At 37.1% G+C, this 14,108-nt stretch overlaps 2 protein-coding genes across 4 annotated transcripts; both read right to left on the reverse strand.

The window, feature by feature from the left end:
* Positions 1 to 376: 376 nt before the first annotated feature.
* On the reverse strand, positions 377 to 7,026 carry LOC135632011 (uncharacterized). 3 transcript variants are annotated; one of them, XM_065140268.1, is made up of 9 exons: positions 6,357 to 7,026; positions 4,478 to 4,563; positions 4,173 to 4,241; positions 3,690 to 3,805; positions 3,532 to 3,586; positions 3,134 to 3,254; positions 2,918 to 2,965; positions 715 to 809; positions 377 to 631 (listed from the first exon to the last, which is right to left on the reverse strand). In XM_065140268.1, the coding sequence occupies exons 1-9, from the start codon at positions 6,439 to 6,441 to the stop codon at positions 530 to 532; spliced, it is 777 nt and encodes a 258-aa protein (XP_064996340.1). In that variant the 5' UTR covers positions 6,442 to 7,026; the 3' UTR covers positions 377 to 529. The 3 variants fall into 3 exon arrangements, with proteins under 3 accessions (XP_064996340.1, XP_064996339.1, XP_064996337.1); XM_065140267.1 differs by having other exon boundaries at positions 4,478 to 4,572; positions 6,357 to 7,025; XM_065140265.1 differs by having other exon boundaries at positions 4,478 to 4,584; positions 6,357 to 7,023.
* Positions 7,027 to 8,357: 1,331 nt separating this feature from the next.
* Positions 8,358 to 13,678, reverse strand: LOC135586952 (uncharacterized). The gene is made up of 6 exons (XM_065139351.1): positions 13,441 to 13,678; positions 12,332 to 12,420; positions 12,169 to 12,244; positions 11,277 to 11,554; positions 10,034 to 10,072; positions 8,358 to 9,503 (listed from the first exon to the last, which is right to left on the reverse strand). Exons 1-6 carry the CDS (start codon positions 13,676 to 13,678, stop codon positions 9,315 to 9,317), a joined length of 909 nt encoding a protein of 302 aa, XP_064995423.1. The 3' UTR covers positions 8,358 to 9,314.
* Between the last annotated feature and the right edge of the window lie 430 nt (positions 13,679 to 14,108).

Here is a 14,108-nt window from a genome sequence, read left to right on the forward strand (position 1 = left end):
GCTTCATCCTCTCACTTCAGGGAATTGTATATGTGATCCTCGAACTATAACAGTATAATCTGATTTCTTTGGGAGAACGGTGGTGCGAATTATTTATCCCAAAAGAAAACTAAATTCATAACACAAAGGGTAAACAAAGGAGAGACGTGCGACAAACGTAGCAGACTTTATGGGCTTCAGCAAACCTTACACGCATCCCCCCCCCACTTCTTTTAATTATACATATATTTGTCCAAAACTTACCTCTTAAGGGAGCTATAACTTCACCCTTTTCCTTGAGGTGTAACATCAGCCCTCCCCTCATTCTCTTGGTTCCATGGTCGAAGCCACAACAAATCCTCACCAACGGATAAACTATTACCAGTAAAAGAAAATGTAGGAAAAGAGCTTGGTTTTGATCTCGAGCTACGAACAATTATAATGCACTTGGAAAAACCCAAACGAAGTGAACGTCAAAGCACACAGAAAACAACTGCATCGAAGTTTCTTGCCCATCAGACTCAAAATATCAATTAAGAGGTTGAGGATGTTAACGACGAAGAAGACTATAAGAAGGCAAATCCTCGATTCGACTGACATCTTCTAGCACTAGCTCTTGCTCCAGCTGATGGCGTGTTGATTTCATGACCGTCTGGATGGACCAGCACGAGTTAATAACAAAAGTAATCAGAAGGCAAAACGGGTAAATATCATTTAAAGTAGCACATAACATACGTTGAAGTCCATGTACGAGGCACGCATAGCAAGCCATTGTTGATCCATCAACTTGAAAGTTATGCAGTACAATAAGTCAAACGCCCGGTCATTCTCTGAAACAAAATAAAAGCACTCCTCTTAAGCGTAACGCTTGCGTTAGTAAGTTAGTTTGACTTGAGACACTTGATGGACAGGAAATAAAAAGGAGAATGAAGATGCCAGCCGAAGAAACAAATCAAAATATATAATTTTTAATTGCCTGAAGTTTCACAAAGAAATTAGGATAGAGAACATGAAAGCAACAGAAAAAAAAAATGTACAAAAGAGTTCCTTTTTTGGTGGGAAAAAAGTGTAAAGCTCGCAGAATTCAAGTAGGACAAACATTCAAGGTTAAGTCCCACATCTTGAATCCAAATATTCACAACCCAACATCTTCATCAATGTACAGGCAAACATCTAATGCAAAGACCTTGCAGATAATGAGGATTTTTATCAATGTTTTGGCTTTTGTCTTTGAACCAGCCATAGGATAACTTTGCAGCTACTCATCCACCAGCTGGATCACTCGTGTTATTAATTTAACCCAAAAAAGGCAGGGTTGTCTAGTGGGAATTAAGTAAAAATTTCTGATTTGAGGACAACCTGACAAGTCATAGTGCTAAAGAAAAGGAAGCCCCATTGCACAAGGCTCCAACCAATATCTGGTTAGGGAGATCAGGATCAATAAATACAGCCTTACCAACACATAAAGAAAGACCCTGATTACAACGGTTGCAAAGGAGCAACCTTCCTATGGTGCCAACACTTGTCCTAAGCTACAAGAGCGTGTTGGTGGTGTTCCCTAATACTGATTTGCCACAGAACATGGCAACCTAAGCCACAAATAAATATTTCACGTAAAGCCAATCAATCGACTGCTTTTTTGCAAGAACCTCTACAGATATCAGACAAATAATCTTCGTACAAGTAGTAAGCCAAAAGGCCCAAAATTGAAAGATATAAGAAGAATTCTAAACATTTTACCTATGAATTATCAATTCATGTTCTTGAGACCTCTCCTTAGGAAACCTAATCAAATGTTGACTATGAAGGTTTTCTATTGCCAGGAGACTACTAGAGACCATTCAAATTTAAATGAAGAAATAAGCAGGACTTCAACTTCATCTAGAGACAAGATTGTCTATAGGTCAAAGTTACATGGTTAACAATTCATCACATAAAGTGATTCAACAAAATATTGAGAGTCATTAAAACAGGGGTTTTAATACCATTCCGTACCGTCCGATACGGGCAGTACATACCAATCCGCCAGCAAACCCGCACGCAAACCGCCCGCTACCAGGCAGTATCAGCCTGGCTGCGACGACGCCGACGAGACGAGGCATGGAAGAAGAGGACGTTCGAAGAAGAGGGAGAAGCATCGAGAAAGAGGACCCTGGAATCACCGATGTGCCGTCGCCAGCATCTCGATGAACCTAAACCCGTCGAACCTCGGTGCGAATTTGTCTTCCACACCCTTTCTTGATACCGATTCAGTGCCACCCTCCCTCAACGATCCCGATCTATGAGGTAACAGCGAGGAGAGTCGTATCTCTTTGGAGAAGGAGCTAGAGGTGCGGAGATCAGGGGAGTCGACAGTGAGAGTAGTGAAAGAGGCAACCGTAAGGAAGGCGGCGAAGACCCCGACCTTCTTTATCTTCGAATGATCTCCTTCGTCTATTGCCACCGCACGGAGAACCTTCCGATGTCGTCTTTCTTCTCCCCACCTCCTTGACGTTGAAGGCCACAGACGAGACGATAAGGAGAAGAAGCACAAGGCTACCGCTCAACACGCCCTGTATCCTCTTTATATCTTTTTATATCTTTATATATTGATTTTTATATCTTTTTATATAAAAAGATATATATTTTATATCTTTTTTTAATTAAAAAATATATTTTATATTAATTATATATATTTTTTATATATTTAGTACCGCTCGATACCAAAATTGATTTTTATATTTTTCTAGGCATATCGCTTGGTACACCGTACCGTATCATACTGAGCAAACTCGGTACACCGGTAAGGTATGAAATTTCAATCCTTGCATTAAAACACAATAACCAATTCTTGGAAAACAAAGATATGAAGCATGCTATAACCACTACCATTGCTAAATTAATTTCTCGACAATGAACTCATAAAAATGAAGCCACGATTTTAAGTTTTTAAACTTACCTGAGAGTAGCTTCAGAAAAATAGCTCCAATGATTGACCTTGGTTTGGCTGCAATTATCAAAGTAGTTTGTTAGTGGTGTTAATGGAGTTTTAAAATATGTTGGAGACAGTTGAGATATCTATAGTTTAATAGATTGCTTTGGTAAGCCATCAATACCAATCAAGTCAAAAGAGTTTGCTAACAAAATCAATAAAATAATTGAGTAAAGTACAAACCAGCTTGAAGATCAAGCATTTGTATGAGCATGAATGTTATATTTACACCAGCTACTGCAAAGGGGTATTCCCATAGAGCTCGGTCACCATCCTGCTTCCTGAGGAGATCCTGGAAGGATTTCTGCATGGAAAATTCTGTAGGACTTCAGATTACAGCTGAAGGAGACAATGACAACCAGGTTACTAACAAGAAGACCAGCTGAATGATGCAAACTGTGATGGTGATAGGACATCCCAGTCTGCAGCATCAATATCATTTAACATCTTGTTACAGTTGAAAAATAGTAGTCACAGCAAAATCAAAATCCTTTTTTTTTGTCTTAGACCAAGGACATATTAAAATTGTTCTGCACTTAAACTTTACTAGTAGATAGCAGAAAAATAGAAAATTGACTTACAGGATAATTCCTGGCAAAGAATAATAGGTTTTCTAATGATATGAAACCACCACCCCTGCAACACAAGAGCAAAGATAGTTTCCAGATCTTATAATTAAACCAAAGGTGAAAGTAATTAGCAAATATTATTATGAAAAAGGTAAGCAAAGTATTAGCACCTAAAATCTGTTGAAGGATCTTTTCCTTGCCATCCCATTTCCTTCCATTGTTCAGAGATTAAATCACGGAGTTCGATTCCAGGATAAGCAGCATACCAGAGGCCCCTCAAGGCTTCCTAACAAAAGTTCAATGATCAGACAAACCAAGAAGAAATGCTGTTGAATATACACACATATGGGTTCAACCAACAAGATAGATGTAAATATTACACTCTTAAAAGCCTGCTTAAAGTATCCCAAGTACAAGAGATGACATGATCACAACTAACATATTGACCCCTTTTTCACTTTAAATATAGATATCAAGTAACCAACATAATCACACATGTCACAAAAGAAGATATTGATGTTGATACACATTACAGACAGAAAAAGTTCAACAGAACAGACAACAAAAAAGAATCAATTAGATAACTAGAAAAACCAAATGTAGATATTTAGAAATAAAACATATATGTTACAATCATGTTTTAGGCTTACTACCTGGTGCTCTTTCTTCGAACTATCATAAGAAACATCAAGTCGGTATTGTAACCTATGCAAGCATTCCTCCTGCAAGAATGTTAAATCATCAACTTTTATTCAGCTTTTCAACTTTTGAAAGCCAAAAACGAAATCCATGGTTCTCCGTATATGATATTGACAAAGCAATGTAGCTCTTACAAAATCAACATCTACCTCATTGAGAAGAGAGAGAGAGAGTTGACTGAAGGAGAAAATGTATTGTATTGAATGTTTTTATATCATACAAGTTAATGTGCAAATAATCAATATTAGTAGGAGGTTACCTGAGAAGGTGTTAGGTCAAAAGATACACGAGCATCACTTTCTCTTCCTTGGGCACAAACACATGAAAAACCTTTTCCAATCCAAGCTGTTGATCCTGTGACAACCTCTATAAATAACAAAAGCTAATGAATGCAAAGGTATAAGAAACATATATACATATTTATTGATATAACTATACTCTATAGAATGCCTTAGCTCACCCTACATAACATCTCAGCACTAACTATAAAATTTAACAGCACCTAATATCATTTTAAGTGAAAAAAAAACTTCTAATTTTCTTTACAATTTTTAATAGAAGGATTACAAGAAGCAATGAAGTGCAAATTTAGGGAATAGAAACAATTTGCATGGCTCCAACAAATTTCAACTTGAAGGAACCTTGGTGAATTAGGAAGATGAGAGTTTATGTAAATCCCTGTGAAGGCATGACCAAGTCTCATATTCATTGTCGAAGAGAAGCATGACGATCTGAATAACTATCAGCTTGAGCAATAATCATGATAGTGATCTTCTTCTAGTAAGGTCATATTGCACATCTGAGACCCTATTCATATGGCTAACTCTCCATATTTAATTCCAGAATTCAGCTGTATCTTTCCCATCCATACAATGTGTGTCCGAACCATCCCCTCCCCCCCCCCCCCCCCCCCCACACACACACACACCAAAAGAAAAGCCATAACAGAACTCAGTTAAGTTTGATTAAAAAGGTTATACCACCCGGTGCATGAGGCTTCCACAAATGCAGGATCTAGGGGGGCCTTCCCTCTAAATATGGAGAGATTATTTTCGTGGCTCGAACCCTAGATCACAAAGGAACAACTTACCATTGTACCAAGGCCCACCCTGTAGCTAAGTTTGATTATATGATTTAAATAAAGACTCTGATCCTAGATTTTGAAAAATAATGTAAAGAAGTTAAAGAACATCTTGCTCTTGGACTTTTTGCTTCTAAACTTATCATTTTTTGTGGCAGGATGTTGGTTTCTCAGTAGCCAAGTGCATATTTGCATTTTATGACATAATGCAACAATTGGCAATAGATCGACCAATATTAAAATTCTTCATAGGAGCTTGCAAAAACTCACTGATCTCACCTGGATATCATCATATTTGTAATAGCCATTCTCCAATCCTCTGTTTTGTATTGGCTAAAAAATAACACCATTTGGTGCTTGATCATAGGATTTGACTCACCAATTAATTAATACCATTTAGATCCATGCTTTTCTTTTTTACATGAAATTCTCATAATATGGGTTCTATCACATCTGAGGTGACCTCATACCATCACCAGGGAAGCTAGCCCAGCAAGTTCCCAACACTTTCTCCTCTTCTTTTCTATTTAAAGCACTCAGCAAAGTTCATTATCTCGCTCCTCTATTAAATCTTCATCTACTGTGGGTGCTTCTTCCATCTTTTCATGCTTTTTTTTAATAAATTTTCAAATCACTCAACAAAATTAATGTCTCTACCTTTGCTCGATCTTCTGCAAAACTGCATAACAAAAACAAGCATTCAGAACAACTATGTGCGGTGGAAGAAGCTTCTCATGAAATCCATATCGATCATGGAAAATCAGTTACCCATAGATTATGCTAATGCAAGACTTTACCGACAATATAAAAGAATAAACAATACCAAAAGATGATCAAATTCCGAAAGATGAGCAGAGAAAATTGGGCAACCTAAACTTGCAATCAAAGACTCAGAAATACATCGGTATTCAGAAGTCCAAGCATCAACAAAGATGCTTCGGAAACTATTTGCTGAGTGCGTCCGCCCACCGGTAGCAGGCTACCCCAAGACCATCAACTTCAATATTTTCCCGAACAGAGAAAGAGAGGGAGGTAAGAGAAGCGGTTTGCCACATACCCGGTGTCGAATGGTAGACGCTTCCCCGATCCGGCCCCTGAGATATTCTTCTGACCTCCACAAAGGACCCGCCATTCTCATCCATCTCCCCTCTCGGCCACTTCCCCTAACCCACCAAACAACGCCTCATCTCAACCCGAACCTCCACCCAGCCCTCAATTCTCCCCGTAAGCTCTTTCGAGAACCACACGGCAACATAAAACTAGGGTTCCTCCAGCACAAGTACGCCGAACACGATTAAAAGGAAGCGCAGGTGGGAAGAAACAAAAAAGGGGCAAAAACCCGCTCTAAAGACGGCGATTCAAATTCCCCAGCGCGGCAAGGACACCGCATCCGGCGAGGAGAAATCAAAAGGAAGAGAAGAGGCGTAGCGCCTGTGAGATCGCCGCCGAGAACAGGAGAGGAGAGAAGAGTGGAAAGCGTCGGAGCTCTCTTCCCCTTCAACCCTTGCGGCCTCTCGCTCTCTCGCAGTTGCAGCCTTCTTTGCCTCTCTCAAGATGCAGCTTTGTGGTGGTTTCTCCCTTCCGCCGTCGCTCCCTCGCTCGCCTTCTCTGACTTCCCCGCTCGCACGCAGCTCGAGTTGGCGAATCCCCTATTTAATTCCAAGCCGCCTGCGAAAATAAACCATTAAGAATGTATTAACGTGTGGAATTGGAAATGGGCGTCTGACATTTGCGAAGCCAAAGTACAGTATACTTTAGGATTTTATTTCTCCGTTGGCTTCTTCTGGTGCCTCCAAAGTAAATGAGTGCCGAATCGGATGCCACCACACACACACACTACTTTGATTCCGAGTCAATTTTGTGTCGGCTAAATGGGGACGTGGCGGGTCCCGCCGTGCGACTTCTATCAGTTCCACCTGATTCATCGGGGGGCCCGATGGGCCGCACATCGACCTCAGTTTGTTCCGTCTTTAGGTGTCATTCTGTGCGACCACTTCTCTCGAACGTGTGGCGGCAACACGCGCCACGTAAAAGAGAAGGTTTTGACAGGACCCGTGGCGTGGGGACCTCCGCTATAAAGTGAACCTCAAAAATAATATATATCAGAACCGCTGATGATCATTCCATCAAGTATATCATGGACGTTCATTTGATTTTTGTAGGCTTTTCTGCTGTATTTTTATACTTGCTTTACTAAGATTATTACGTCAGACTCATCTGACTCAAAATGTCCACCTTGATATTTCCGGAGTAATTAATTTCCGACATAAGTTGGCGAGAACACACATGCTTGGAGGGCATTTAATTATTGGTTTCGGAGGATCCGATGCTACCGGTTAATTGTATTTGTAATGAAATAGAGTAATTTGAGGATGAAGAATATGAAATGTTGGGATAATAAAAAATTAAAATAGCAAATTAAAAGTATAAAGCTTAAGAAAGAAGTAAAAGACTTTGTGGTAAGATGAAACCTGATCGACTTAATCTCTTTTAACAGATCAAATAATTAAAACAAATTAAGACCATAATCAGAAAAAATAAAAAGAGGAGGAATTTTTTTTGTTGAAAATAATGGTGATTATTTAGAACTCTAATTGTAGAGCTTAAAAAATACCCTAAAAATAAAAAATGTATAGTGCAATGCACATCTCCTTTTAACGAGGGTGGTTAATATAATAATCCTAAAGGATTTTTAATTTTTTTATAAAATATTTCCAACAGGAGAATCCAAATAAGATGGGTGGTGGGACCAGCGAGATGAGGATGGCATCCCAGACCAACCAAAAAGGAAAAGAAATTACAGCATGGGGGAAACAATTGATGCAGAGAGGATAAGGCTTCATTTTGGAGCAACCCAAATCTCTCTCTCTCTCTCTCTGCCGACTACTGTTTGAGAAAAAAGCAGCTTAGGTAGCTTGCATGGACCATAAGAAAGCTTCACTTCCATTTCTCAGTTGGCTTGGCTCCACTGTAAAGGACTCCCCAAGTAATAGTTCTAAGATCTCCAAAAGTTTGCAGGTATAAATATGAGGCAACTGGATGCATATACCATCTGTGGGAACATATATAAATGACTGATCAAGAATGCTGGGAAAAATAACTTCATGTTACAGGAAATTTTCAGTAGCATAGACCATATACAAACAAACAATATAAGAAATATATTAGCTGAACCACATCAACATCCCAAACTAGTGAGAAAAAGTTCTCCCATAAGAAAGTTCAATCTTACATGCTACAATATACTACAACCATAATTTATTGGTCTTTGCCACAATGCTTACATAAATTTGTCTTGACTATGATTGCTCTCGATTACAACAATGCAAAGGTGAGAAGAAAGGGCAAAGGAAAAGACTATTGATCGGAGTAAACCTTGGGTCACCCAATCATTGATTCAACCGATGGATTAACTGATCAGGCTGTAGATTTAAATTTTTTTTCTTAAAGAAGTGAAATATATACATATATATTAAGTTAAAAATGTAAATCATATCAATAATATTGTAAAAAATAATTTTTAAATAATATAGTGAAAGAAGATAACAGACGGAGCGAATACATTGAGACAATGAAAGAATAATGAATATAATACATTTTGTTCTTTTGTTCTTACAATAAAAAGACTTAAATATATTTTTAAAAAATTAAATATCGTTGAGAACAAATAAAAAGTAAAGATGTTACAATCATTTCAAGGGCTCAAAATGATTCAATTAGTGAATTGGACCGTTAGAGAGTCCGGTTCCTGATTTTTCCAATTCGACCAATTGATTTGTTCATGACCCTAAATGAAAAAAAAATTGAAATATGGTTGCAAGAAACAATTTTATGACAGAAGAAAACACTCTTATCAAAGCTTCAAAAGTTAAATAAGAAGCTCAAAACATAAAGAATCTGGGCAATTCCTTTGTATCTTCCTAGCTGATGGTAATAATATGTGAGATATGAGCTACCAAACCCGGTGAGATAATGATGCTGGAGTGGGCATGGGGTGCATATTAAGATTTAAATGCTATCTTGCTGCCTTTCTTCTTCTTCTACGGCATTTGAAACAGTCAGAACATGGGTAATAGACTTCTGTTCTACTGACATCCTTTGTTTGAAGCCTGCAAGGTGAAACCTTAAAATCCTCTACGAGTACTTGTCGCAGCTTCAGATTCTCGTCGATCAATTCTTCGATCGCTAGCTGATGCTTCAGCAGCTGATCACATAAATATACACAGATTGAGTTGCAAATACAACCACATGTTTGTATTGAAAGAAACTTGCTTTTCTTGGTGAAATTAATGGAAAGAAGTATCTTTTCAACGAGGTTCTCCTTGAAGAGTTAAATCTTTGAGTTCGATTAGAATGAATACTACATTAATCATGCTACCTTATCAGGCATACTTTCAGCAAACTTCTTCTCGAAAAACTAAACCTTTTAATTCGATTAGAATGAATTACACATCTAATTATGCTTATCAGGCATCCTTCCAACAAGGTTCTTGTTGAAAAGCTAAACGTTTGAATTTAATTAGAATGAATAACACTATCTAATAATGCTACCTTATTAGACATGTTCACCTAAGTTATATCCATTAGATTGTTGAAATCGAATGTAAAACATAAATAAAACAAACATTAAAAGAAAGGTAAAGCAAAGTCCTTGTGATTACATGAAGTGTCAAACAACCAGCTGCGTATATCAGGTTCTGAGGCGACTGATATTATGTAAAAAGAATGACTTACCATTTGAAGTATATCGTTCTCTGTGAGCAAGTTTCCAGCCTGTAAAACAACACAAATCAGAAAAAAAAAAAAAAAAGAACTACAGGATAGCATCATCTTATTTATTTCCACAGGTAATTCAACTTATCAACCAGAAAATGGCCAAGTGGATGTGACAGAGGAAATGTTAGATACATTCTGAAACTCTGTAAATTCTGACCAATTTCTAATTGATAGCACGATGAGGTGGTAATTGGAGAACACAGAGAACCAAGCATCTGATTGGAACTAACTAATCCATATCCAACATCAATATAAGCAATGGCATATCCGCTTTACTGATTTGGTCTGAACTTATTCTCCTTTATGGTATCATAGAGGTCATAAAACTTCTAAAATAAATTAGACTCATAAGAATTCTGGATAAAAAATAATAAAACATAAAAAAAGATTCTAATAATTCAAGGGCAGTAGGAAAATTTGGAGAGATTAACCATTAGAAGAAAGAAATATAAGAAACAAGGTCATGACGTGTAGCACGCTTGGCATCTAAATATAATTGGACAAACCAGACAAGAAAGAAAGGTTCTGTCACTCCTGATTTTCACCCAAGTATTTGGGAGGGATAGTATACTACATTTTGTCAATCCTTTTAAAGTTTATCTGTCTATTTAATATATGAAAGAATTAAATGCCTCCCCCATTTGAATTTGTTTCACAATCTTCATTTTAGTTAACCAATATGGATGGTCAAGTTATCAAATAGAAAACCAGTTCTTATTAGTGAAGTCCATGGCCAATAAGAATTAAAGAGGTATTTGTCATTAAGTTGTTGGATAATGTTTCATTTTGATGATTATCATGATGCATTCAACAGACATATAGATGATATATGTGCATTATAATCTTTCTTACTATCAGATATTAACAATATAATGTCTTTTACTATTTCTTGTTCTATGTTGAGATAAATGGATATGTAACACTAGGCATAAATTGTAAAATTTTTGCTGGAGTAATTCTGCTAGAAATATTTTAAGACAAGCTAAGCATGGAAGGTGAAAAAGAGAGAAAGAAAGTTGCTTCTTGATCTTCATTGATGGACCAAACAAGAATATGACATTATGTGTGATACTTTAAGTCATTTTTCTACTATTTCAAATATATTTAGAGAATAGAAGTAAGCAAGTAGAGTTATCAACAATAAATCAACTACAAACTTAGTAGTTTAGGTTGAATGCAGTATTTAAAATATGTCATATACCACTTCAACAAGTTTGACCTCAGTATCCTTGAAAAGTGGATCCTGCAAGAAACTGTTGATAACTTTTTCAGTACGACTTGCAACTGACTTCTCTAATGGTGTCTCTTTTGATGCATTAAGACTATGCCTAGCTTCTTCAGCAGGTCTTTCATCATTCATCGAATATCCATAGCTATTGCCAGTACTTCCAGATTTCAAATCCACGACATTCTCACTTGAGAGTTGTGCATTTTCAACAGGAGTTCCACTTAGCACCTTGGTGCTGCTCTGACCAGGACCTGGGATGGAGAAGATCATGATGAATATAGGAAGTGTAGCTGGTTTTTCTTCTGTTCAAAGTGTCAACATATAGTGGTTGCACTTCGAACCATTGGCTCTAAAGAACTTTGTCTCATCATTCTAAACTGGGAAGAGCAAAAAATTACATGCAACCGTCTTGTGAAATCCAAGGAAAATCCACCTTACAACAAACGTCATAAGAACATATGACAATTACCATAGCTAAGATTTAAGAGAAAAAAATAGCCAGTATGCTATTTTGGTCATAGAAGGATGAAAAAAATTACTTAGTCACAAATTCATTAAATACTTCAACACAAAAAAAGTTTATCCATTGAGATCAATCGAAATAGCCTTGTCTTTTAAGAAGCTGGAAAAAAAAAAGTTCATCAATCAAATCTCAAGTGGATGTCAGTAGAGCAGAAAAATACAATAAATATGTTAAAAACAAGCAAACCCTGAACGGAGATAAAAGCATATGGTTAAGGTCTGAAAAAAAAAAATCATATTATTATATATGCAACTTTGATAAAAACTGCATCGTGTCATAGAAGAAAGATAAGAATAAGGTTTAAAGCATCTCATAAGCTATTGATTGCTCAGAAATCCATACCTACACCAAAACCGTGGCCTAAACCAACCCCGCATCTGAAACCAACTTCAATGTTCTTAAAGCCCAACTTCTTTAGCTAATTGAGAAAACAAATGATAACGAGAATGAATAGAGTTCCTTATACAAGAGATCTTAACAGTTTCCAATAACAATCTGCTCTTACAGAACAGTTGACATGCCTCCCAACTCCAGAAAAAGCATCAGTTGCACCTCTAGCAGCAGTCAGGACTTTCTGAACTGCTGGTATCACACCTGCATTGCAAAGGTTTATCTGTTTGTTTCAATAAATATCGACATAACAGCAACTAGTCATGAACACCAAAAGTACAAAAACAAGAATTCCTTGGTCAATTTAGTATGCCATTTCTTCCAAGGAACATATATAATGGACTTTTACATATGAATTCAGCATCTGCCCCATGTGTGCATAAGACTCTGTCAAATTAATTCCACACAAGCAGCCCTACTGAACTGTCAAAAGTCCATGTATTGCATTCCATATTTGTCTATATATGAGGCTAACCATATTTGCGAATTAACATCCCACAGGTTTCAGCCGGAGGATCAAAAGAAGTCAGAAATTTGACACTTAAAAGAATGACGAATACGAATAAGCACCAAAATAAAAGAGGAATTCAGATGTGATATAAATATTACACAAGGCAAAACAAATCAATAGTTTATCCGACTTGTAATTTTGATAGTAGCAGTAATTTTGAAAAGAAAAATATATGTAAAAGACAGAGAAGAAGAGATGCAAAACCACATTGTCCATACTTGAGAATTTCTCTCATTTTCAGAAAAAAAAAAAGCACTGTAGATTAGCTTTTTCAAACTTATTACCAATACCATAGAGAGAAATGAAAATGCTTACTTACATCAACCATACATTCATGCAAACACACATATAGCTTAATGAAATCCTTGAACTAACTTATCAATATCAATACAAAGAACAACATTTCCTCCACTGAAACAAAGTAGAATTTCACAAAAAACCACGAAACAACCGGTAAAAATTAAGAACCAGTAATCCCACACTGCTGCATAACAATCTGACACTCGGAAATCATGCAATCCATATGCACGCAACACGTTCGTAAACTTTCCCAAGAAAGTTCACAGACAACAAAAGATCAACAAATCAAACCCTACGAGATTGAATCGAACGCTGTCCGTTCCTGGCTTCCAAGAACCTTCTCAGATCCATCACGAAAACGACACAGGTGCAGCGACGGTGGGAGACGGGGGTTATGGAAGAGGAGGAATCACCTACATATATGGGTCGGCCAGCGCCGATGCCGACACCCGTAAAGACCTGAGCAACCTTGAGGGAGGAGGGATTCTCTAACGACAGTGCGTGGTCTCCATTGGTAGTGCAGATGGCAAAAGAAAAGATCACCGTAGACGAGGAATTGATGCCGCGCGCGAGCCGCAAGAAAAGAATAATAGAGAGACAGAGAGAGCGTGAGAGAGGGAGAGAGTCGAGTGGCCAACCACTTGAAGTCATGTAAATGCATCGAATAGGTTCTACTTGATAGACTTCTGCTTACCCATCGAATGGAATGGCAATTTTTGACAGCGTATTGTTATAATCGGGTTAATTACATGACTTATTTACATTAACAAAATTTATATTAAAAATTTTATAATTATAAAAGTAAAATATCTGATTTCATTTATCATCAATTTTATCCACAAGCTTGAAAATAATAAATAAAAAAATAATTTTAATATTTCAATTATATTTTTGATGATGATGGATGATGAAGACGATAATACAGATATAGAACAGCGAAATGATCACTTGATAATTACGTAAGCATCAATACAAATGTCAAGCAACCATTTGCGTAGCTTTGTGTCTACGTCGATACCGCTCAATAATTGTATCAGCATCACAGATGCAGAGTGTTTCATCACCAATGCAAATGTAAAAT

The sequence above is a fragment of the Musa acuminata genome, chromosome BXJ3-2, assembly GCF_036884655.1.
Source record: "Musa acuminata AAA Group cultivar baxijiao chromosome BXJ3-2, Cavendish_Baxijiao_AAA, whole genome shotgun sequence".
Classification (NCBI taxonomy): Eukaryota; Viridiplantae; Streptophyta; class Magnoliopsida; order Zingiberales; family Musaceae; genus Musa; species Musa acuminata.